Below are 26,660 nucleotides of genomic sequence, written 5' to 3'. Positions count from 1 at the left end.
TCAGCCTCTCCTTTTTCTTCCTTACTTTCTCCTACACAAATGCTTACTAAGTTGGTACCTATTTTTTGCCAGGCACTATAATATATGCTGGAAACGCATAGGTGAAAAAAGTTATCCATGTTCTCAAAGACTTTCTACATTATTTTTGAGGCAGGAAGATATGAAAGAACAATTATTACACAGTAATTGATATTAGTGCAATAGGCACATAAAGGAATAGAGAAGTAACTCTGTCTTAGAGGATCAGGGAAGGCAATAGAGATGACACCTGAGCCTTGGGAGGAGTGTTAATGTTTGAGACAGATTAATAAACGTAGTGCATTGTAGGCAGGAAGTATAATATGTGAACACATGTTGGCAGATCAGACAGAATGATGAAATTAAGGAGCTATCAGTTAATTACAGCTGGAGTAGAAGTGTCAGTCGAGGTGGGATGGGGTTGGAATTGGTGGTAGAGCAGGCTAGACAAGTATGGATCATGAAGGACCTTGAGTTTAGATTTTATCCTGGGAACAATGAGGAGGCCACTCAAGGATTACGAACAAGGTAATGAATACATCATACGACATTTTAAAAAGCTCACTTTGGCAGCGAACTGGTAGGGAAAATAGGGAGGGTGTGAAACTTGATCCTAGAAAACTTCATAGATGGCTACTCCTATAGACAGGATGGGAGATGATGAGAATCTGCTTTAGGTCAGTGGCAGAAGGCACAGAGCAGCAAGGAAGTATATGAAAAATATATTAACAAAAATAAGGAAGTAATAATAAGAAGGAGGCAGTGAAGCAGTACTGAAGGGTATGGTTGAGAATGTTCTCTAAATCCTACTAAGCTTTGTTCTCATTAAAGGGAATTTGAACCCTCGATGTCAAAGAGGCACATTTTGCGCAATTTTACATCAAATATTTCATTATATTTCCAAGAACGAGTGCCAAGATTTCCATAAAAATATTAATTCAGGAAGGAACATAGTCTAGATAGGTATTTCTTTTTATTAAGACATTAAATCTTATTAAAAGGAGAATGTAAAGAAAATGATTTTAAAATTTGTGGCATGTCTCTGACATGAAAATAAATTTAAACTCAGCGCTCTTCTGTGTTGTGAGGAAATTCTTATTATGGTTTTTGGACATATAATTCATGGAGACCTAAGTGTTCACTCATATTGGTATTCATGATATCCGTCTAGATTTTAATCCAAAATGAATTTTTTCTTTGGCAGGATGAATCTTTAAAGCAATTGCAAGTAGTTCATCAACCGTGGATCTTGCCAAGCGACACAGAAAGTGAAGGTGTGGAAGCAGAACAAGATAAACGTGAGTAGTCACTGCTGTTTATTGAGAAATTGTTTTAGCCAAAGGAAATCCACAACGAAGGCATATTGCTTTCAGAACATCAAACAACGTCTGCAAAAAATTCAGATTTGTTTAGGGAGAACATGTAAAGATAAGCTATACTTCAAGTCTATAAACCCTGATTCAATGATGTCTTAGTTGTGGTGCAGAGGCCCTTAAACTAACTTTCTGAAAAGAAGCGTAGTACCTTAAAAGAAGGAATTATTCTTCCTGAAGACCACATAAAATGTCCATTTGGAATGTGAATCTTCTATAAATACTGGAGACTTATATCGGTGATAACTTGTGATTATTAAAAAATTTCAAAATATTTTAGGATCAGCTCATTATTATATATGAAATTATCATTATTGGTTAAGTGAATACGTTTATGTATATAGAAACTGTTCTAAGTTCACAAAACAAATTACTAATATAATAATACTTAAGACAAATAGAATATGTAGCTCTTGATTTGAGCCAGTGAATTATAATCGCAGTAGAGAATGGATTGCTATAATTTGGCATGACTCGGTGCATACTCTCCAGGAGTTTATTGACATTGTCAGACTTACGGGTTCAGCACTCTAAATGAGAGATCAGTGTATGGATTATATAGAAAAAAAATCACTTTTTAAAATAATAACATTTCAAAAGTTACTTTTTTTACCAATGGTAGCCTGCAGATGGAAATAAAAATTGTAAGTGATATCGTAGCCCTTGTGATAATTGATATGAAATGATTAATTAATAATTCCCCTGAGCCGTAGTCACTAGAGATACCTAATATTTACAGAGGTAGCATTATGATGCTGTACCCAGAGGGATCCAGAAAACTACTCTTCCAGGTGAAAAGGCATTTTAAAATATTCTTATCTCACTTCTACAGCTGCAGGCTTATGTGACCAGCCAGGAGAGGGTCCTGAGAGGCAGAGTGCTCAGGTGAGAGGAGGAGGCATAGAGCCCAAGTGTCGCTCAGCTGGCAGATTCAGAAATACAGGGATTAACACGGTGACATTTCCCAGATTCTATTGGAGGGAAACACCTTCTACAGAAAACAACTGATGAAGACGCATAAAGCAGACTGTTCTTTAATCAAGTACAAAAATAAAGAGAGTATTTTGGAAGATCTTTAAAGCAAGGGATCCTAAGTAAAATGGTCGAGGAAAAGAGCAGCATGGGATACAAAGAAGGGAATCCCCCGAATCTGAAAGAATTAATAGTGGCCCAGGACTTTTATGAAAACAGATGTAAACATAATACCTCTCCACCCCGCCTCCCCCCGTTCTCCACACATTTAAGTATATATAAGCTCTTGTTCTAGAGTTTGGATTTGATAATTTTCACCAAATTCTTTTGAGGCCTTCATAAGTTTTGTGTTAAAAAAAAAAACTCCTTCAAGCTAATGTGCATGTGTGTATTGTACAAAGACAATACATGTAATTGGACTAGTTTTACTCTGATTGTTAGATTCAACACACAGAGGCCCAAAATGGGCAAGACCAGGTAAACAACATCCTTAAAAGAAGCACAGTGTGTTAATTCTATGAATATGCCGTAACTTACGATGAATTAAAACTTACAAGCAAGAAAAGAATTGATCAAAATAGCATATTTAATCCAAGTCTAAATTCAGACTTATTTCCTTTCCTTAAAATCCTTGTATCTCCAATCAGTATTAAGTCTGGAAAACAGCTCAATAATGCAAAGGAGATAAAAATCCCCAGAAATTTCTTCAACCCTTGACATCTAATCATATTGCCTTTCTGCATATACTTTCACAAGACTTTAATAATAAGTTGTAATTATCTTCTCTTCTACTAGGGAGCAAATTCTTTGTGAGAAGGAATCTGTTTTCTTCATCTTACTGAGGTACATAAGACCTCAATAGGTGCAAGAAGAATTAATAAATGAAGGAATGAAAGAATAGATTTCTTTGGTACTTTCTAGCTTGTTTATTAGGACAATTGGAAATTTAAAACAAATAATAATTGTGAATGAATAATTGTCATAAAAATTATTTCTAGTTTTATTCAAATTTTAGTATTGGATTTATAGTTTAGCCATGGATTTTGCAATATGGTCTATCAATCACTCTAAAAAAGGGCATTCATGAACCCTCTTAACCATGGACCTAGAATCAAAAATATTTGATTTCAGCAATGTTGTACTTGGAGGTGATCCTTGACAATGGTAAACTGTTTGAAATAAAATCAGAGTTTAAAAATAATTAGGTGGTAATAGGAGCCATCTGGAAATGGAATGCTAGCCAGCATTGTAGCCAAGCTCATAGCATAGAGATGCAAATACTTCTCAAGAGCAGCATCCAACATTCAGGTGCTGGGACAGGTGTGAGGTGGAGCCATTGAGGCAATGGCTTCTCCATTGATACTTGTATTAAATGCATGTGGTTTGTGGAACAGCTGGCAAGATACGTATAGATCATCTACCTCTTTATTTTTTCAATGAAAGGAAATAAATGACATAAATCTATGTCATTTACAGTCTGTGTAAAAATCATTTAAGCATGTGATTTACAGTCTAGAGGTTCATATGTTAGAAATTTGTGAGTGAGGAAAAGGACAAGATTCATCATTCCACTGGTAACACCTGTTTCTTGATTCAGCTTTCTATAAATTATACCCAGGTAATTTTATGGAATTTTCCAATTTCTCCTGAGACAAAATTATCATGGCGGGAAGTTTCCAAATAATGTCAGAATCTTTGTAGTGATGCGTATTTCTTATTGCGTCATTTTAAAATAAGATTTACTTCAAATAAGTTTTATAAAAGAGCACCTTTTAGGAATAGGTGTCTAAAATAATTAAATGGGAGGCTTTAAAAACTTTTATTATAAACAAGATAAGCAAACCTTTAATTAAGTAGATTTTTTTCTTTACTCTGCTTTTAGTTTAAAAGTATAAATTACAAGTTTAAAAAACTCATGTCAGGAGTATGTTTTTAATCTTTTAGATTATGGTATAAAGTCACTAAATAACTTAAATCACAGATATTGGAATCTACTGGGGTACTTGTTTGATACTCATATTCCTGAATTCTACTTAAGACCTATTGAATCAGAATCTCGGTGCATGGGACCCTGAATTCTATATTTCTAATAAACTCCTCAGGTGATCTTTGCTTATTCTACAGATTGAGAACTATTGCAATGAAAAGCCCAATGAATAGAGCTGGGTTTTCAGAATTGTCTCCATAGTATTGTTTGACTTTGGACTTTGTTTCTCTAGGCTGCTTTTCCCATCTGGAAGTGAAGTTTGGTTATAAAATGTGAGGACGGAGAAGAAAGAAGGCTGAAATTGAAAGGAATAAACGTGGAATAAAATTGAGGGACAGGTCCTCTAGTTAGTAGGTTCAGCATCTACAAAGATGCAAAGTCATCAAACAGCTACAGTCAAACTAGCCAGCACCCTCTAACTACATTTTGGATTTTTAAAATGTGAATAACCAAGCTAAAAACAAGCAAACAAACAAAAAACCAAACCAACCAAACAAAACAACGGAGATGCCCCAAATAAATAAGAGCCAGACTAAGTGGGAGCTTACGCTACAGTGACTCATTGAAACTTCAGATTTGGAATGAGGTCTTGAGCCCTGGGCTCTGAGGTCTTAATGTATCTAACAACTGGTAATTTGGCCCTGGGTCTGCACAAGGCACGGGGGCTGATATGACGGTATTGTAGGCAGCCTGACACCTGGAGAAACTGCCACGTATGTAAAGGGAAACAAAACACCTGTACTCTCCAGCTGTGGAAAATAGCAGGGAAATTTGCTATCTATTCTAGGCTTTGGATGAAAAACATGAAGTTATTCATCTGAAATCAAACTCTCAGTTCTGTACTTAGGGCTGTTGGGTCCAAACTTTACCTATATTGTTAGGGACCCAAAATTATAATAAAAAATTGGCCAGCATCATTAACATTCATAGGATCCTTTCATATGTAAATGCAAGAACTGAGGCACTTGCAACTCCCAAAATTTAAAAGTCAACTCCTGCTGAAGATGAACTCTCAGACAAAATGTACAAATTGCGTGAAAAGATACAACAGTACAAGGGAGAGTCAGCAGATACCAGGAACAGTAGAATTAGCATGACCAGAATTGAAAGTGATAGGATAATCAGAAAGAGATTACATTAAAAATATATTCAAAATGTTTAAAGATATAAGGGAGGAAAAGAAACCACACTGAAAAAAGAAGAGAGTGAGGAAAAAGACAAACATATTAAAAGATGATCAAAGAAGTCTACAAGTAAAAAAATAGTAGCTGAAGCTAAAAATTCAGTGTGTTAAATGTCTCATTAAAAAATCTGAAGGGATAATTAGAGAAATGAAAAATGGGTCTGAGAAAGTCAGACAGAAAGCAATAAAGATATGAAAAATTTCAACTATAGGTTAGGAAACATGATACATATGTATATAAAATACATATATGTATATAAAATATATATTACAAGCTCCAGAAAGAGAGAAAATAGAGAGAGGAAGATAAGCAAAGTTTCAATCCTCCAATTGAGAAACATAGCAAACACTATGTATATTATTATCCATATTGTATAAGTACGAAATATCACAAAGAGAGAAAACCTTAAAAACATGTATATACCAGAAAAAGTATATGTCATATAAAATAATAAAGTTACACTTACAGGAGAATTCTCGTCAATTGAGACTACGTATCTTCTATGAGTTGAGAGGAAATCCTGTGCCCAGATAAACTACCATGTATGAGTGATTATCATTCTTAGAATGTTACTGAAAGAACTACTTCAGCATATATTTCAACAGAAAAATGAGTCCAGGAGAATGGTCAAGTATGAAAGAAACAAAGATGAGCAAAAAAATTGGTAAACGTGTTGGCAGCCCTTAATAATTACAGATTAAAATTTCCTGTTTCCAAGAGAAAACAGGAAAAGGGAAAAAAAGAAAGAAAAATATGCCAAATAGCAGATGCAAAATGTGATGGTGTAAATAAGCCCAAATACTTCATTTATTACAAAAACCTAAGGTATGAAATAAAAGATGAGGCAAAAGTACTTCTTAACTGGCACTAAATTCCTGGGATTTGAATGAAGATCAAACAGGATGATATGTGTAAATATACTTTGCAAAATGTTGTGTAAGTATAGTTTATAATTAATATAATAAAATTATATTATAAGCTTTGAGAGTCTTTAATAATCGAAGTAAAACTCAGATATTTTCAGTCTATTATGCATATAATATGGGATATGGACAAATACATTTTATTAAAATTTGCAGCAAAAAGAGTGTCTCTAACTTAAATATGTATACAGTGTGACCTTATACATGATAGGGGCTCTATGAATATTTGTTGAATAATTGATTGATTGAACAAATTAAAATATTACTTTTTCTAGAAGATAGATAAATATTAAACAAATATTCCTTGATAATTTTGCCAGCAAAAAAAAAAAAAAGAATTAAAACAAAAATGGATTCTATTTAATTCTATATTTATATTTAGATGGTTGTATTAACCTAAAAATTCTGATTGCCCCTCATAGAAACATTTATAAAGATGAAACTAAAACTGTATATTTGAGTTTATTAACATTTTAAAACATTTATAGACTGTTTTAAAATGTTAGCAAAGCTGAATTTAAACTATAATGAAAATTCTTAGAACCTAGGAAAAGGTAACACTGGATTGCTGCTTCAAAAAATTAAATATATTTTGAATTACCAGAAGTTAATGTTAAAAGGTTCAAGTTGGCAACTTTGCTCAAACACTTAGTACTAATTTTGATAGTAACATCATGTAACTTGATAGTATGTTATATTTCAATGTCCTTTCCTTCCCAATATATTTTAGTGTTAATGCTAATTTTAAAATTTCAACATGCGAATTTACTTATCTCTTACAAAATCATGGCACAAGACCCACATTAATGTTTTATTCTGTAAACAATATCCTTTTTAGTTTGGAAAAATTTAGAATTCCAGAAAAGTTTCCAAGATAATGCCAAGAATTTCCATATTACTCTCTCTGTACAGTTTCCCTTATTGTTAACATGTCACATTACCATAGTAAATTTGCAAAACTAATAAACCAACATTACTATTAACTGAACATCAGCCTTTATTTACTCATCATGCCTCCTTAGTCCCTGCTGATCTGTGACTGTTTATGAGTCTTTCCTTGTTTCATGACATTGAACATTTTGAGGAGTATAGGTCAGGAATTTTGTAGAATGTCTCTCAGTTGGGATTTGTCTGATAGTTTTCTCATGATTAGACTGTGGTTATGGATTTGGGGGAAAAAGACTAAGAAGGTGAAACACGCTCATCATTTAATACTGGAGGATATATTCTATTAGCACAATATTACCCTATGTCACCAGGCCAAGGTAGTGTTTTCTAGTTCCTCCATTGTAAAGTTACTTTTAATCCACCTTTCTATATACAGTTCTCTGGAAATAAGTCAGTAATTCTAAGCTACATTCAAGAATTATGTCATCCCAGTGACTTCTGGCCTCTACAGTTTTCGATAAGAAGTCAGCTGCTAATATTATTGAGGACCTTTTGTATATAATGTGTTTTTTTTTTCTTTCTGCTTTTAAGATTCTTTCTTGGTCTTTGTCTTTTGATAAAGTGATCTGAGGGTGTGGATATCTTTGAGTTTACCCTATTTAAATTTCTTGGATAAACAGATTAATGTTTTCATCAAATGTGTGAAGTTTTCAGCCATTATTTCTTCAAATAATTTTTCTGCCCCTTTTTATCTTACATCTCCTTTTGGAACTCTGATTATATGTATTTTGGTGTACTTGATGGTGTCCCACAGGGTCTCTGAAGAATTGTTAATTTGTCTTCTTTTTTTTTTTTTTTTCTGTTCCTTAGACTGGATCTCAATTGACCAATCTTAAGTTCTTTAATTCTTTCTTATGTCAGCTCAAATCTTCTGTTGAGCCCCTCTAGTGAATTTTTCCCATTAATTCCAGAATTTCTATTTTGTTCCCTTTATAATTTGTATATCTTTATTGATAGCTTCCATTTGGTCTGAGTTCATTCTCATACTTCCCTTCAATTTATTTGACGTGATTTTCTTTAGTTCTTTGAATGTATTCATACTAGTTGATTAAAAGTCTTTGTCTAGTAATTCCATCATCTGGACTTCCTCGGGAGAGTTTCTATTGACTGCTTTTTTTTCCTGTTTATGGCCATACTTTCATGTTTATTGGCATGTGTGATATAGTGATTTATAAGTGATGTCACTTATATTTTTGTTGGCTTGTTGAAAACTGGACATTTAATACAATATAATGAGGCCACTCTGGAAATTGGACCCTTTCCCCCAGGATTTGTTGTTGCTGCTGTTTTTTTCTTGTTATTGCTGTTACTACTTTTTGTTTAATGACTTCCTGAATTAATTCTATAAAGTCTATATTATTTGTTGTGTACAGCCTCTGAAGTCTTTGCTCAATAGCTCAGGAGTCAGCTAATGACTGGACAAGGTATTGAGGCATGCTGTGAACACTCCAGCAGTTTCCAACTCTGCTTATGCAGAGCCTCTAGGTCAACCAGAGGTGCGAGATAGAACCTTATCAAGTCTTTCCCGGGCAGGTGCACAGCACAGCACATCTGTGTGGTCTTCTAGATGCCCAGGAATATGTCAGAGCTTTTGAAAGACTCTTATGGACATCTCATTCACCAGATTTTCCTTTTAATTTTTTTGGTAAGCCTCTTGTTTGCCCCAAGTGGTATCACTACCTCAGGCACCTGGTTGTTCTTGACAAATGTTGTAGTGAAGGGTTTTCTCACTGAGTGAGCTCTGATTCAAGTCAAATAAAGAAAAAATGTTCAAGTGAGGATTTTCTGGGCAGCTTCCATAGAGGTCAATTAGTGACAATTCTCTAGATATGGGACATTTGATGGAACTCCAAACCTGTTCTGCTCCCTCTAGTGGGTCATAGGCTGCTTTTTCTTTTTTATAGCTACTGTCATTGTGAGGTTGATGATTTTGAAGGTTACTGCAGAGCTGGAGAGAAGGGTATTGATATTGGGTAAGTTAAAACCCCACATAGCTCACTGTTCTGGTTGAGATTCAGCTGCTTTCTTTAATAAATGTTCTATGGATTGTTGCAAGCCTTTGGTTAATTTCCCGAGTTCTGAAAAAGTTGATTTTGGTGATTTTTACTAGTATTCTCGTTACTTTTATAGAGGAACAGATTTATGGAGATCCTACACCCTCATTTCAGAAGTGCTTTTCCTCTCCTATTATTTTTTTTTTTTAATTTCATCAGCCTAGTTTCCTCTCTCTTTGAGGAGCGGAAATATAATTTCTTCATAATGGTTTATAGAATCAGACAATATCTGCTTCTTTAAGTCCTAGTTTTATGAGAAGCTATTAAAAATAATTTTGTGGTAAAATAAGTTTGGGGAAATTCTACATATTATATTTGAGAGACTCTCAATTGTAAGACATACTATTGATACAACAACTTTTCAAGAGGAGCAAAGCAGCTCTACAATTCTAAATGAACAGATCAAGTGTAATCAACATCCTGGCTTAAAATGGGGGAAAATATTATCCATTGTTGACTTGAAGAAATGCTATAGAGGCTCTTTTAAAATATTTACATAGTACAGTTACTGGGTAGTCCTGCAGCAACAAGATCTGTTTGACCGTATTTGGCTCAGGTTTTTTTTGCATATTTACTTGAGTTCTTTTTGCGGAATGCCTGTTAACTCCTATTTTCAGGATGCCTGTAATGTGCAGAATGCTTCTTAACTGCTGGAAGAACAAGTGTCCTGGGATTTTAGGATGGGCTGATCTAATCTAATTCTCTCAATTTAGTGAAGAGGAAATTGATGCTCTAAGATATTGTAGGCTTGTTCACGTCACCTAGCTAGTAGTAGAGGCAGGCGTAGAATCATCATAAATCATCATAAATATTTAAGGATTGATCTTTAACCAATAAATATAAATTAACTTAATAATTACCGTTAATTATCTTGTTAGAAGCAAAATATTCTAATGTCAAATTGTGATTTTTCAGTACAATACTGATTGTAGAGAGTTATTTTGCTTATAAATAAGTTTTTTTGCGATTTCTAGAGGCAAAATGCCTCTGAATTATTCGTGTGGCATTCTTGCTTTGAAATGTTTCCCATGTCTTTGTAAAATTCTAATATGATGAATGGTTCAATTGATTTCTAAGCTCATAGAAAAAATTTAAAGGGTAGCATTTAATAACATATAAAACTTAATCTCACTTAATAATCTTAAATCTTAAATAAATAATCTTAAATAAACTATTATTAAGTGTAATGGAAACGTGTCAAGTTGCTCAGCAGTATATAAGGTTACATGCTTCAGACTACCTGCTTTGTTCATTAAAACTGCCTCATCATGTGCAACAGTAGTCAGAAAATTTCATAACAAGTATCAGAGAAGGCTGTATTTAAACAACAAGACAGTGGAATAGTTCTTTTGCAATGCAAAATTCTTTGGATTGGAGTATTGTATGGAGTTGAATTCTTTAAAATCAAAAATAGGAGATACATTGTTCAATTTTTTGTTATTTTAGGAAATCAAAGTTATAAATGAGTAGCACATGTTTTTAATCCTTTTACCAAACACTTTTTGTTTGTCTTGCAATATTCTTATATTTGCTCTAGGTGTGGCCTAAAACTACAAAATAAAATAATGAAAACAAAATGAAGGAAAATCTAGTTCATTCTTTAACCTTGATGGATTTAGCTTGTAGGGCAGCCTTATATCAGATGGGATATATCTTTCACAAATGAGGAGAATGTATTGGCTGGATGCAGGTAAAGCCTATTGGTTCATTCTCTATGGATTTCATTCTGTATATTTTCAGTTAGTGCAAAGAACTTGAGCATGTTCACACAGACACACTGTTCCATGATTTCCCTCGGCTCATTTTGTGACATTGACCTGCTTTACCTTCACAAATTAAACAGATCTGGACATTTTTGTCCCAAACCAGGAATTTAGTTAAGATTCTCCAATAAATTCCATATGCCTCATAGGCCAGATTACCTCCTTAGCGCAATCATATTTATGGATCTTGAATATCAACATACATGTAATGAAAAGCTGCAATGTGTTGGGCTCTATGGCATGGGGGATGAAAAAAAATGTTATGCTGTCTTTTCTCTTGTCAGTTACAAAGAAGTGCATAAACATCTGTAGCATGGGACATACTGTTTCTTGAGATAAATGTTGAGGAAGTCAAAGGAGGGAAATACCACCCTGAGTCGGCAGTAGGTACATGGGATTAGAGATTTTCACGAAGAAAGTGGTGTTTGAACTGAGAGATGGGCAGGATTTTGAAGGGCAGGGATGGATGGGCGAGAATGTCGTATAAGCAAGAATAACAGCATGGACAAGAATAGAAAGACCGGAAGAGCATTGTTTATGTTTGGTGGTGCAGGGTACATAGCAATTAGTACTGTTTGGGAAAGACACTGGACACTTATGGGGGATTAGAGAGAAATAAGTCTGGAAAGGTAAGTCATGAAAAGAAGGGAGAGGGTCCAAATTGTAAGGATAAGAAATGTGAATTGATAAAGTAGACAGTAAGGACATCTTTACGTAGGGAGAAGCTCTGATGAGAACATCCATATCTATAGCTTTGCACTAACAGATGATGAGGAGGCCCAGGTGTTTGGCCTTTTACATATTTCTTAACTTGATAAGAAGAAAACTAGTTTTTAACTACCTAAACACTAGTGCTATTTCAAACAGAGATCATCATCTCCCTAAGACATGCCATTTACAAAAGACTGATACACGTTTTTTTAAAATTGATCTTCCTTACTAAGCAAAGAAGATAAACATGGACCAATAGTTCAGCCTAACTTACAGGAGGAGACATAAATCATCGTGAAAGTGTTTTTTAAAAACTCTGTTTTTATTGGGTGTAGTTATTAGTCTATCAATTAAATATCAGTAAAAATATGTAGCTCCAGCTTATAATTTTCATTCTATAAAACATAATCAACTTTAGGGGCCGGCCCGGTGGTGTAGTGGTTAAGTTTGCACGCTCTGCTTTGGTGGCCCGGGGTTCACGGGTTCAGATACCAGATGTGGACCTATGCACCACTTATCAAGCCATGCTGTGGCAGGCGTCCCACATATAAAGTAGAGGAAGATGGGCACAGAAGTTAGCCCAGGGCCAATCTTCCTCAGCAAAAAGAGGAGGATTGACAACAGATGTTAGCACAGGGCTAGTCTTCCTCGCACACACCCACACAAAAACACAACAAAACGTAATCAACTTTTAGAGTAAGCTCTTACCTGAAGTCTCAAAGCACACGTGATTTACATATTTTCGATAGCAACGCCCTTATCAGAAATATGGTTTACAAATATTGTCTCCCTATTGATAAGTTGCCTTTTCATGTTGTTGATTGTTTCCTTTGCTGTGTAGAAGATTTTTAGTTTGATGTAACTTATTTTTGCTTTTGTTGCCTGAGCTTTTGATGTCATATCCAAAAAATCATTGCCAAGACCAATGTCAAGGAGCATTTTCCCTGTTTTCTTCTAAGAGTTCTATGGTTTCAGGTCTTACATTTAAGTCTTTAAAACATTTTGAGCTGATTTTTGTGTATGTTGTAAGATAAGGGCCCAATTTCATTCTTCTGCATATGGATACACAGTCTTCCCAATATCACTTATTAAAGAGACTATCCTTTCCCAATTATGTATTCTTGGCACCTTTGTTGAAAATTTATTGACCATATACAATTGGGTTTATTTCTGGGCTCTCTATTCTGTTCCTTTGGTCTATGTGTCTATTTTTTTTTTTTTTTTCGGTGAGAAAGATTAGCTTTGAGCTAACATCTGTTGCCAATCCTCCTCTTTTTGCTGAGGAAGATTAGCCCTGGGCTAACATCCATGCCCATCTTCCTCTACTTTGTATGTGGGACACCTGCTACAGCATGGCTTGATAAGCGGTACATAGGGCCGTGCCCGGGATCTGAACCTGTGAATCCCAGGCCACCAAAGCAGAGCACGTGAACTTAACCACTATGCCACCGGGCTGGCCCCTATGTGTCTATTTTTATGTCTGTACCATATTGTTTTGATTACTACAGGTTTGTAATATAATTTGAAATCAGAAAGTGTGATGCCTTCAACTTGGTTTATCTTTCTCAAGATTGCTTTGGCTATTTAGAATCTTTTCTGGGTCTATAAGAATTTTAGAATTGTTTTCTATTTCTGTGAAAAATGCCCTTAGAATTTTGATAGGGATTGCATTGAATCTGTATATTGCTTTGTATGGACATTTTAGCAATATTAATTCTTTCAATCGATGAGCATGGGATATCTTTCCATTTACTTATGTCTTCTTCAATTCATTTCACCAATGTTTTATAGTTTTCAATGTACAGATCTTTCACCTCCTTGGTTAAATTTATTCCTAAGTATTTTATTCTTTTGAGGCTATTGTAAGTGGAAGTGTTTTCTTGATTTCCTTTTCAGATAGATCATTGCTGTTGTAAAGAAATGCAACTGATTTTTGTATGTTGCTTTTGTACCCCGCAACTTTACTGAATTTGTTTATTAGTTCTAACAGGTTTTTTTGTAAGTGTTAAGTCTTTAGGTTTTCTACATATAGGATCATATTGTCTACAAACAGTGATAATTTTACTTTTTCCTTTCTGACTTAGATGCCTTTTATTTCTTTTTCTTCTCTGATTGTTCTGGGTAGTACTTCCTGTACTATGTTGAGTAGAAGTGGTGAGAGTGGGCATCCTTGCCTTATGCTGGATCTTAGAGGAAAAACTTTCAGTTTTTCTTCATTCATTGTGGTGTTATCTGTGAGATTTCTATAAATGGCCATAATTATGTTGAGTAAGTTTTCTTTATACCTATTTTATTGAGAGTTTTTATTAAGCCATATAGCTGATAAGGGATTAATATACAAAATATTTAAGGAATTCATACAACTCAGTAGCAAAATTCCCCAAATAACCCAATTGAAATGGACAATAGATATTTTTCCAGAGAAGACATGCAAATGGCCGACAAGTACATGAAAAGGTGCTCAACATCACTCATCATCAGGGAAATGCAATCAAAGACACAATGAGATATCACTTCACACCTTTTAGGATACTATTATCAAAAAGATAAAAGATAAGTGTTGGTGAGGATATGGATAAAAAAGAAGCTTTGTACATTGTTGGTGGGAATGTAAATAGGTATAGCCATTATGAAAAACAGTATGGATGGTTCTGAAAAAACTAAAAATAGAACTATCATATGATCCAGCAATTTCTCTTCTGGGTATGTACCCAAAGAAAATGAAGTCAGTATCTTGAAGGATATCTATGCTCCCATATTCATTGCAGAAGTATTCTCAATAGCCAGCATATGGAACAATCTAAGTGTCTGTTGATAGATGAAAGGATAAAGGTGTATATATACAATGGAATATTAATCAGCCTTAAAAAAGGAGGTGATGACATTTGCAACAACATAGATGAACCTGGAGGACATTATGCTAAGTGAAATAAGCTAGACAGAAAGAAAAAAACTGCTTGATCTCACTTGTATGTGGACTCTAAAATGGTCAAATACATAGAGGCAAAGAGTAAAATGGTGGTTACCAGGGGCAGGAAGGTGGGGGAAATAGGGGGTATGTGTCAAAGTGTGCATAGTGGCTGCTATGTAGGAGGAATAATACCATGTTGAATACTAGAAATTTGCGAAGATTGATTTCTGGTGCTCTCAGTACAAAAAGAAGGTAACTGTAAGGAGATAACGTTAATTAGCTTGACTATAGTAATCATTTCACTCTGTATATATGTATCAAATCATCATGTTCTACACTTTAAGTACGTACAATTTGTATTAAAAAATAAAGTAAAGAAAGCATACATGACCATTTCCTATAAAGGGATTACAAATTTTATGTGGGTAACTGTCTTCTCACTGTGTAGGTAGTCTTATAGACATAAAATTTCAAAGATGGAAAACATCTTGAATATCAGCCATCCAAGCTCTTAATTTTATAAGTGAGGAAACGGAAGCCCAAAGGGGTGACAGTGACATTTCACACCTGTTAGGTTAGTTAATTGATCAGAGATCAGGAACAAAGAAAATTTCTACAGAGGTTAGCACATTCCGCTTTTCTACTCTGCCTGGCTTTCCTTTTGGTTCAGTGTTCATGTTCCGGACCCAGAAGAGAGTTCAGATTGGGCTTCTTTAGCTGAAAAACAAACGTATATCCAGAGGAGGAATATTAGGGAAATTTATTGACCAGGAGGCAGTGTTTATACATTTTTCTCTCCTGGTTTAGATTTTCTTCTTGATCTTAGGTGTAACTCTTGAAAAAACTGTGCTGTTTTGGAATGACTTACTGCTTTTGTTGAAGCCTGTATCTGGGTTCCACTTCATATCTAAGGCTATGTTGTCAAAGGACACATAAACACAAAGTGATTGTTTATCCCCATGTAGTAATATTTAAAGGCAAGAGACTTTGAACTAATAGCCTATGGGCTGGATTTACCTGCAGACATGCTTTATTTGGCTAGGACAATATTTTAACATAAAAATAAACTTCAGCTAACATTTAAAAGTTAGGAGGCATCAAGTGAAAAGTCCAGATACTCTTCTCTTTGAAAAACAAAAGATCTGGCAATACTAGGCTGGTATTGCCTTGTAGCAGCAATTAGCCTGAGCTGCATAGCAGCATTAGATGATGAACTTCCCGTCCGGTTTGCCACAGCCGTTACTGCTTCCTAATGTCTCCCACCCAGCCTGCTTCACTGATTTACGTTCCATTCCTGCCCTGGTCAGAATTTAAGGTTACTGTCTCTGCTCTCTGATAGGGTCGTAGGACTTCCTTGTTAGCCAAAACTATTCCCCTCAACGTATCCACATTTTTTTCTATTCACATTGTCTTTCTGCCTAAAATGTTACCAGTTCCTAAATCCTTTCTGTTAACCAGCAACCGCTTTCACAGATACAATCTATAGTGTTGCTAGGATTAAGTCCACAAAAATTCATATTCAGACCTTAGAGTGCAATTTAGTCTTGTCTGATGGCATTTACTTAATACTCAACTTGAATCTATCTAATAGAAAGAGGGGATGTGATGCTTTGGTTTGGAGGGAGAATGTTTTAAAAAATTGGAAAAATAATAAAACAAAAATGACCCATATTATTACCACTCAAAAATGTTTTCTGTTATTATTTTGGTGATTTTTTTTCCCCAAAATTAAAAAAAATATTTCTCTTGTGCACTGTCTCTCATATACAGCCATGTGTACACACACTTACACACCTAAGATCATCTACACAATAATATATGATGAAATGCATCCTATATACAGTTTTGTAATATGACTTTAACATTATATTTTAAATATTTTTCACTTGTCCAAATATTTCCATTGTCCAATATTTATAATATGTATGTAATATTTATGATTTTTAAAATAAATCCATAATACTTCATTATCTGGATGTACAGTAATTTATTTAATCACTCCTCTATGGTTGAACGTACATTTATATCAAATTTTTTTTTGTTATTCTAAATGATACTGTGAAGAATTTCTTTGAGCATTCATCTTTGTAGATATTCATGAGAGATATTTTTAAAATTTATTAGACAAATTACCAAATATCAACCCAATTTTTTTCTTAAATTCTATGTGCAATTAATGAAGGGGTAATTTTAGCTTTAATATATTGGTTGATGAAAATAGTATTATATTTCTTAAAGGATATTTCTCAAATTCTTGCATCTGACTTGATTTATAAAAACATATTATTTAGTACTTAGGTATTAAATCTCTAGCCAAAATACTATAAAAAGTACAGAAGAAGTAAGATCCAGTCTCTGTTCTCAAGGTCGTTTTATTTTAACTGAGGGAAAAAGATGAACATGTATGAAACAACTGCAAAAGTTTGAGGATGGAAAATTTGGTGCTTAATTGTGAAGTTTCAATACACAGGATTTTAAATGAGAAAATGCTTTAACAAAACTGAGGAAATCTGATTGATTTGCAAAGGAGTCAAAGAAGATGTTTTTGTTAGATTGCAATTATTTCTGAAACTAGGTTCAGTACCACCTACAGATACATTGAGGATGTTATTGATGATTTTCAAGAAAACAATTGCCAGCTCTGACAAATGAACGTTTCATGAACTACCAAAACAGAGTTCTCTACATAGAAATGTTTTTAATACATTTTCTCAAGGGACACAAAAACATTATTGTAAACAAAATAAAGAACATTTTCAGCAGAACATTACAAAAAATAAATGTATAATTTAGTAAAAAAATGACAAAGTAAACACCCATAAACCACCATCCAGTTTAAGAAATAGCCCTAGAATCTCCTCTCTTGTTCACTCATCATTATCTGCAAAAAGATTGCCATTATCTTATAGGTTATCGTTGCCTTGCTTTTCTGAATATGTAACAACATATTAATGCATTTTAAACACTAAGGTTTAGAATATCCTAGTTATGGTGGAAATTTTGGTCTCATTCCTGATCTAAAAAGGAAAGCTTTCAACATTGCACCATTAAGTATGATATTTGCTATAGGTTTTTTTCTATGTATACATTTTTTAGAGTAAGAAAATTTTCTTGCATTCTAAATCCATTGAGTTTTTTTATCATGATAGATGCCAAAATTTATCAAATGTTTTAATCCATTTTTTATATCATTTTTCTCATTTATTATCTTAGTGTGGTTAAATCCGTGGATTAATTTTCAAAAGTTAATGTGGTATTGCATTCTACAATAAACTCGACTTAGTAGGGATGTTGGTAAAAATTTCTGTAGGATTTTTATGTCTATGTTCATAAGTCCATTGGCTTATTTGGCAAAAAAGTTTTACTTTCTTGTAATTCTTGTTATTTATTGAAATCAAGATTGTATAGCCTCATAAAATGGGTTGTGGAATGTTTCCTCATGGATTCTCTGGAAATGTTTGCATAACACTGAATTATTTCTTAAATGTTTGGAAGAATTCAGTGATGGAGTTACAGAGACTTGAATATGTCTTCATGTGAAGATTTTTAATTATGGATTTAACTTCTTTAATAGTTACATGACTACTCAGATTTCCTATTTCCTCTTGTGTCAGTTTTGCCAAGTTGTGTTTTTCCAGGGATTTGCTTATTTTTTTGCATTTTCAAATGCGTTGTCATAAAGTGTTTATAATATGCTCTTATAGCTTTAAAAAACTTAGTTCAAGTTCTATAGAGATGTCTCTTTTTTACTCTAGATATTGATTATTTGTGCCTTCTCTCTTTTTAGCTCATTCAGAAGTTTACTAATTTTATTGGTCTTTCAAATAAACCAACTTTTGCCTTGTTGATCCCTTACATTGTATGTTTCCTGTTTTATTGATTTATTATTTATATATTTTATTTCTTTCTACTTCTTCTGAGATTTATCTTCTGTTCTTTTTCTTCTTATATTTTAGGTGTCTATTCATCAGTATCCTAACAAAAAACAAATAGTTTATTTAGAATAATTCAAGGAGGGTTTACAAAGGGTCTATTTACAAAGATGTAAGTGAAAGGGATCGCAAAGAATAATGGAGTACTTTAAAGCCAATAGCAGCTGAAGAGACATGCCTGAAGGGACAATATGGGAAAGCAATTACCAAAACCCAAGGGAGGGAGAAAAGGCCACGGAGAGTAGGCTGCCTCATGAAGAACAATAGCTTTCAGTTGAGGAACAAAACCACATTAAGACGAGGGGAGGAAGCAAGCAGAATAAATACTCTGAATTTATTCTCTTCCATTCCTCCAGTCTTAGCTGAAGGTTTTTATTGGCCAAACCTAAATATAAGTAGAGGACTTTGGAGCTCTGTTGCTATGTGTCATGAACCTCAGCTTCCTGGGACAAAGAACTGGGTAATGAACACAAAGAGTATATGCGGCAGGAAGGTAGAAGATACGTGGAAAAGACGTATGCTTGCTTCACTGATTTTTAGCTTTTCTTCTTTTCTGATATATGGTTTTAAGGTTTAAATGTTTCCTCTAAGTCCAGCTTTATTTATTTTCATCCTGCATTCATTTGGTCAAAGAATAAGCTCCTTATGGATGGTTTAAATCATTTGAAGTGTGTTGAGACTTATTTAATGACCCCGTGGATAGTCAGTTTTGAACAAATATTTAGAAGCACAAAGTGCTTGAAAAAGATGAGTAACGTGTATTTTGTGGGTTTTGGGTGAACTTTCTTTATGTGTTCATTAGGTAGAGTTGGTTGATTGTGTTGTTCAAATGTCCCATATCCTTCCTGAATTATTATTATTATTTTTTCTGGTGTTGTTCTATCAGTTACAAAGAGATGTGTTAAAACTTCCTACTGTGATTATGGATTTGACTATTTCTCTTATTTATGTTAATTCTTGCTTCATAAATTTTGATGCTATTAGATGTATACAAATTGAGAATTGTATCTTCCTGGTGAAGTGAACCTTTTATCATTAGGAAATATTCCTCCTTTTCCCTATCAATTTATTTTGCCTTAAATTTATATTATATAGTATTAATATTGCTATGTTGGCTTTTTTTTTGGTTAGTGTTTGTGTGGTATATGTTTTTCTATTCTCTAACTTTTCAAACTTTCTGCATTGACATGTATCAGATAAGTCTCTTCAAAACAATGTATAGTTAGGTTATGGATTTTATAAAAATCAATTTTAACAATCCTTTTTATTTAACTCATTTAGTCATTTTATATGTAATATAATTATTGTTAAAGTTAGGTTTGAATATACTATCTTACTTTATACTTCAATTTTCCCACTGTGTTATGTTCCCGTTTCTCTTGTTCTTGCCTTCATTTGGATTTTTTTATTGCTCATTTATTCTCTGTTAGCTTGAAGTTTACATACTCTCTTAATATTCTTTCAATGATTGTTCTTGAGATTGCAACATGTATCTACTTATTAAAGTTTCACGTTAAGTGATCCTTTTATCCTACTTAGAATTCCATCCCCACTTGATCACTAGTACTGCCATGTATTTAAATTTCCTGTATATTTTAAACACCACAAGGTTTTATTATTGTTGTCATATATTGCCAATATCCATTTACATTTTCCCAGAGTTTTACTATTTGTTGCTATTCATTTCTTCCTACCTCTCTGAGATTGCATCTTTGATCACCTTTTTTCAGCCCAAAGAACACCAATAAATATTTATTTTAGTTTGTGATTGCTGGTGATGAATTAACTTTGTTTGAAATTTCTTCATTTCTCCTTTATTCTTGAAGAATATTTTCACTAAGTATAAAAATCAAGACAGTTTTTCTTTCTTTCAGCTCTTTGAAGGTATCATTCCATCATGCTGAGAAGTGACCTGTCAGTTTATTGTTACTTCTTCAAACGTTTTCAAGATTTTCACATTGTCTTTTATTTTTGCAGATTTACCATGATATATCTAGATGCGGCTATTCTCAGCCTAACCTTGGGTTCTTTGTATTAAACTTGGATGGTGAGAATGCTTCTAAATCTATAGCCTTTATATCTTTGGCATGTTTGGATTGTGCCATATTCTTTCTCTCTCTTTCAAGTCTTTATTTGCTTATTTTCTAGTCGGCTATTGCTGCATAACAAATCACCCAAAACCTTAGTGGCTTAAAACAATGATCACTTTTTTAGTTTACATACTGCAGCTTGGACAGGGCTCAACAAAGAAGGCTCATATCTTTTCCATGAAGCATCAGCTAGAGTGGTTTGACTGGGATTGGAGGACACACTTCCAAGATGGCTAACTCACTTGACTAGCATGTTGGTGGTTGCTGTTGGCCAAGAGGTCATTCAGGGCTGAAGGTCAACGACCTGGATTTTTCTCCAGGTAGACCTTTCCTCATGCATCTCTCCATGGAATATTTGGGCTTTCTCACATTATCGTATCTGACTTATAAAAGTGAGTTTCTCAAAGGACAAGTGGAAGTTCTCTGTTGCTTAAGACCTGAGTCTGAAAACTCGCACCAGTTCTGCCATTTTTGTTGGCTAAGCAGTCACAGATTATAGATTCAAGGTCAATGGCTATGGTTCTACCAAGTGATGGGAAAAGTGTAAAAAAAGAGTTTGGACATTATGTTTTCAAATTACCACAGCCACCAATTAACATATGTTGGACACTCTAACTGTACGCAAAATGTGCCCCACCTCCATTTTCCATCTGTCTCTGTGCATCACTCTGGATATTTTATTCTGATCTATGTTCAAGTTTATTATTTCTGTCTTTAATGCTACCAAATCTGCTGTTTAACACACATACTAACTTCCAGATTTCAGTTATTTTATTTTTTTATTCTAGCATTTTCATTGGTTCATTTTTTAGTTTCTAGTTCTTTCCAAAAATTCTAAAGATTGCCTTTCACTTTCTTATTGAGCATAGTTATTTTAAAATCCATGTTTGACAAGTCCATCTTCTGACTCCTTGTGGGTCTGTTTCTACTCTCTGTTGTTTTTTCTTGGCTTTTGATCACATGGTCTTGTCACCATTTATGTCTGCTTATTTTCAATTAAGTGTTAAAATTGTATATGATAAATTGCAAAGATAATTTGAGGCCTAGGATGATGTTAACTTCTTCCAGAGAGGATTTTACTTTGCTCTGGAAGAAGTACTGGTGTAGTAGCAATCCTAGATTATTTGAATGCACCAAAAATAATGAGAAGATTTTACGTTAGCCTTTATTCATTGAGAGGGCTGGTATATTTTCATTTTGCCCTTACTACTATAATGTGGCTCTTCAGAGTAGCAACTCAAAACCTAGGGAATTTATTTGGGTCACCTTCCTCAGGAAGACTGGAGTTCCAATTTTTGTCCTGCCAGCCTAGGAATCTTTGGCAATCTTTCTTCAGGTTGTCAGCCTCTCAGGAGTTTTTTTATGTAACTGGTAGGTACCTTTAGAGAAAGCATGTCCCCAAATTCCTTGCTCATTTTTGTTTATTTCCTTATTCTCCTGGATATTGGCCATTTAATACCTTATTGTTTTGATAGGTCTCTGATGTCTTCACACAAGTTTTAAAAAATATTTTATCCAGCTATTGTGTGTGTTTTTAGTGGGATGCTTTATCTGAATAATTTACCCAATAATTACTGGTAAATTTCTCACTCCAATATATTTCAATAAATTTGGGCAAAATCAGCACATTTTCAGATTATTGCATTTTGTTTAGAGTAAGAAAAGATTTACTTTTTCATTCCTTTAATTTATGCCAAACATAGTGCCAGACACGTAGTATGTGCTTGATAAATATTAATTAACTCTTAAGTTTTTACTTTTAGGTTAAGCATATATCATATAAAATGGTTTCTATTTATGCAAAAAAATTAATGACAATATTAATTTATCTTCTATACCACAAAGACTTCTGTTTCTCACTTATTATTAGGTTTCTATATACCTTTACTGATGTTATCATCAATGGCATTGTTTTCTTACTCCCACATGGAATTTGTTCCCAGACCCATGCTAGTTTCTCACTGCAATTTACTAATGGACTCACTTTTTATTGTGAGACTACACATGCATCATTTAATTATCTCAATGAGAGGCTAATTTTCTTTTTCTAGATGCTATGATGGAGTAGGAAAAAACTAGGAGTCAGGAGATTCATCTAAAGTGCTGCTTCTTCCCAGTGGTCCCCAGGCTAGTAAACTGCAAAGAAAGAGCTTCCACTCAGGTGCATCTGCAGTTGCTCAATTCTCAAATTTTAACTATCAGAGATACATTAACCACCTGGAGGTGAAGGGGAAGGCTCTCCTCCCAGGTTCTCTGCCAAATACTTTCTGCCTTTTACTTACTCATATTTTCATTTATGAAGCTATAGCTCATTTTTCTGTTTTTCTTAATTATTCAATGTCTTTTTCATTCACCCTGCTGCGTCTAATATGCCTTAGCACTGGAGAGGAGAGAAGGATTTTATACTCCCAATTTGGGGCAAAAAGAGTGACCTCTCCCTTGGGTGGGCTCACGGGTGATATGATCGTCTTATGCAATGCTCTTATATATTCTCCCAGGCTGTAAGAGTTCATCTCATATCTACTAATTGGGTACCTGCAGCCATGCTATCATTGATCCCAACCTACTTTATTCTTTCATTCTTTTTTCTCCTACTTCAGACTTAAGTGCTTACTTTTCTCAAACTAAAGAATAAAATCAATGAACAAACTATTACCTCCAGAAGACACTATATTTCCATTGTCTGAGCTAGACTAAAAGTTGACTGGCACAGTTTTTTAGCAGGTGGTGTAATATTTGTTATTAGGATATGGCAAGAAATCCTAGCCTTAGATAGACATCATGGCTGAAGAAACTGTTTGTGTAGGCATAATAAAGAGGGTATATGAATATAGAATATGAGTTCTAAGCACAGAACTTCAAAAATGTGGACTAATAAACCTTTTCCACTGAGAGAATTAGCATATATTCTAATAGATGTATAATGTAATAGTAAATTGGGAAAACTGTCACATAGCCTAACATAAAATAGGACTACAAAGTCTATTGGGGGGATCTATTTAGAATTATAGTATTCCATTTCTCTTGAAAGTCTACTATGAGTAATTGACATTTTAAGGCTTTTACAGAAACGCATGCATCTCTAAAAGAGGAGGAAATGGAAGAGGACTAACATTTATTAAATTTTTGTTGTTTTGTGCTATGTAGTATCTCCTTTAACCCCTGTGACAACTTAATGTGTGAGTGGTATTACTCTGATTTTACAAACTCAAATTTGTTAAAGATCCTTTCCCAAGGATACCCAATTAAAAGTGCAATTTACATTCTAACTTAATCTGAGGCCATATGTTCTACTCTGAACCATCATTCCATCTTTAGAAGCTAAAAAAAGGAGGAAGGGGGAAGGAACGTGTGTATAGATAGTATCAAAAGAGGAATTATTTCACTGAGTGCTGAAAGAGTTTGTATCATAAAGAAAACACTACAAAACTTGAAAATAAGGAAAAGTGACATATAAAGAAACAAACAGTAATACATTTGGGTAGGAAATCTGCTTTTAATATAAACTTCAACTTGATTTAGTTATATTTACACTGTGCTCCAAATTATTATCTACAGGCAGAGTCATCCAGAAAATTAAGGGAGGCATATATGATAAACATAAAAATTAAAATTTTGACAGAATAAAATAAATAAGATTTAGTAATTACATTAAGCATGTTTTCAATCCCGTAGTAAGCTGTTAAAAATAGAACTGTTCAAAGCATGCTGCCAAAATTTCTTCAAAATGACTTGTTTTGAAATGTTGACTAAATATCCCAAAACTGTATATCAACTTTAGTATAATTAAACATTTTTCAGACCCAAAACATAGCTTTTCTGTATATTCTTAAACATAAATTTCTCCTTCATATTAGGACACAAAGGATGATAATTTGTTAACATTTGTTAACATTTAAAATAATTTTAAATAATTTTCAGAAAGTTTCTAATAATGACACAAGGCTTTATAATTTATAAATTGCTTCCACATATTTAATTCCCAAAATTAACCTATTAAGGAAAATTCAGTCTTATTTAGTCCTATTTTATATTATAAGTGTTCAACATATATTTATTTAATAAATATTTATACATGTACTGTTCATTTACTTAATAAATATTTACTGAACAAATTGAATGAATGAACAAATGAATAAATTTAGTTCAAATTAATTAACTTTTGAAGATCACTCAGAAGTGGCCAAATCTGAGTCTCCATCTTCTGATTATTCAAGGAGGCCACAACGTCTAGAAATATAGACAAATGTATGTAATAAATGGTTTATTGGTATGCACAGCAAAACATAATATGTTCAATGACATTTCATACGTTCAATCTGTTGTTCCTCTGTAATAACGATAGCTCAATCAGAGTTGCAATGAACATGGTGCATTTACATAGCATTTACATCAATGTCTATACATGCATTTGTGATGCACTGCCTCAGGTGATTTGTGTTGCTGTTTCCACTGGATAAACCTGTACCTATAGAATTCAAGAATAAAAGAAGAGCGTTCTAATCTGTAAACAAAAATATTATCTTTATTTCTAGACTTTATGGCTACTCTCTCGCTTGCTTGTTCTTTCCCCCACCAAAGCTGCTTCATTTCTTACATTCCCTCAAGTATGGGAGATGATGGGCTCTCTCTAGTATAAGTGGTCCTGCTTCACAGAGGGAAGCTGTGCAAGGCTGCACACATAAGTCAGTTGCCACACAAGAACAACGTTATGCCCAAGTTCAGTTCAGGAACTTGAGATTAGTTAATTCTGTCTTTTATTTTTGTTCTCCTTGGCCACTCTGCCTTGCCCCACTGTCCCTATCAGATTGAAATCTCACCTATTTGTATTCTTAATTACTATTGATATATTTCCCAGATCTTTCCACTGTGCCTTTGGAACTGGAATATGATTTGCAAACTGATTGTCCTTCAACGCTATTCAAAGAACACTCTCTATGCCTTTTCTCCCTTATTTGAAATGGTTACTAGAAGACACCCTTTCTTTTTCAGCGTTCACTGGGGGAAGTTGCTCCTTCTTTCCATTGCCATGTGTCAAGTGCCCTGAGATAGCATTAACATTCTACCCGAAGTTCTCCTTTTTAGGTTCATGCCATTTGTCCCGCTGTCCTCTTTCTTTCCTTGTCACTATATCTTGCCAATCACTTCTGTTCTTTCATGAGAGGGTGCTTACATTTGGTTCATTGTTTTCCTCTCCTCCACAACTCTTATGATTAGGAAATTTTAACTCTGACTTCAGTGACTTATCCAGTGTCCTACCTTTATACACCCTTGGTCCTCTCAAAACTAGTGATCTTCTAAGGCAATGTAACTTTTTTTTCTTGTCACATGTGAAATAGCATCCAGTTCTAAAATCTACTCTCTGTACCAAACCTCCTCCCCTTAAGATTCTCTATATCCTACTAAACCTACACTTCAGGCTTATTTTGGTACCCAGATACTTCACTACTCCTTTTTCTTCAAGTATGTCAGACCGCAGTTGGCTTCATCCTCCACTCTGAAGCCCATGCCACATAGAACAGTGATAGCCAAGTGTGCGCCACAAACCAGCAGCATCAGCATCAGTGTCTCTTGGGAGCTTGTAAGAAATGCAATTTCCTTGGGCCCCACTTCACATCCACGAAGTAAGAAACTCTAACAGTGGAGCCCAGCAATCTGTGTCTTGAAAAGCCCTCCAGGTGGTTCTGATATACACTTAAAATATAACCAGTAATATAGACCATTAATTCAACTGCTCTCTTGCCAGCATCTTTAATATCTTTGGGTCATAAAGAACACTCAAACGTGAATGCAT

At 34.1% G+C, this 26,660-nt stretch overlaps 1 protein-coding gene across 5 annotated transcripts in view; it reads left to right on the top strand.

Annotated features, from left to right (window-relative positions):
* Nucleotides 1–26,660, top strand: part of C31H8orf34 (chromosome 31 C8orf34 homolog) — a 392,833-nt gene that overhangs the window by 360,743 nt on the left and 5,430 nt on the right. For all 5 annotated transcript variants that reach the window (XM_087420473.1, XM_087420472.1, XM_087420471.1 and 2 more), the window contains one exon: nt 1,223–1,316. In XM_087420473.1, the coding sequence (XP_087276599.1) occupies nt 1,223–1,316 (94 nt within the window). The remainder of the gene's footprint in view (nt 1–1,222; nt 1,317–26,660) is intronic.

This window comes from Ceratotherium simum, chromosome 31 (genome assembly GCF_057802395.1).
Source record: "Ceratotherium simum simum isolate JZ-2026a chromosome 31, ASM5780239v1, whole genome shotgun sequence".
Classification (NCBI taxonomy): Eukaryota; Metazoa; Chordata; class Mammalia; order Perissodactyla; family Rhinocerotidae; genus Ceratotherium; species Ceratotherium simum.
The sequence above is the reverse complement of the archived record's forward strand: the minus strand, read 5'-3'. Positions and strand labels throughout refer to the sequence as shown.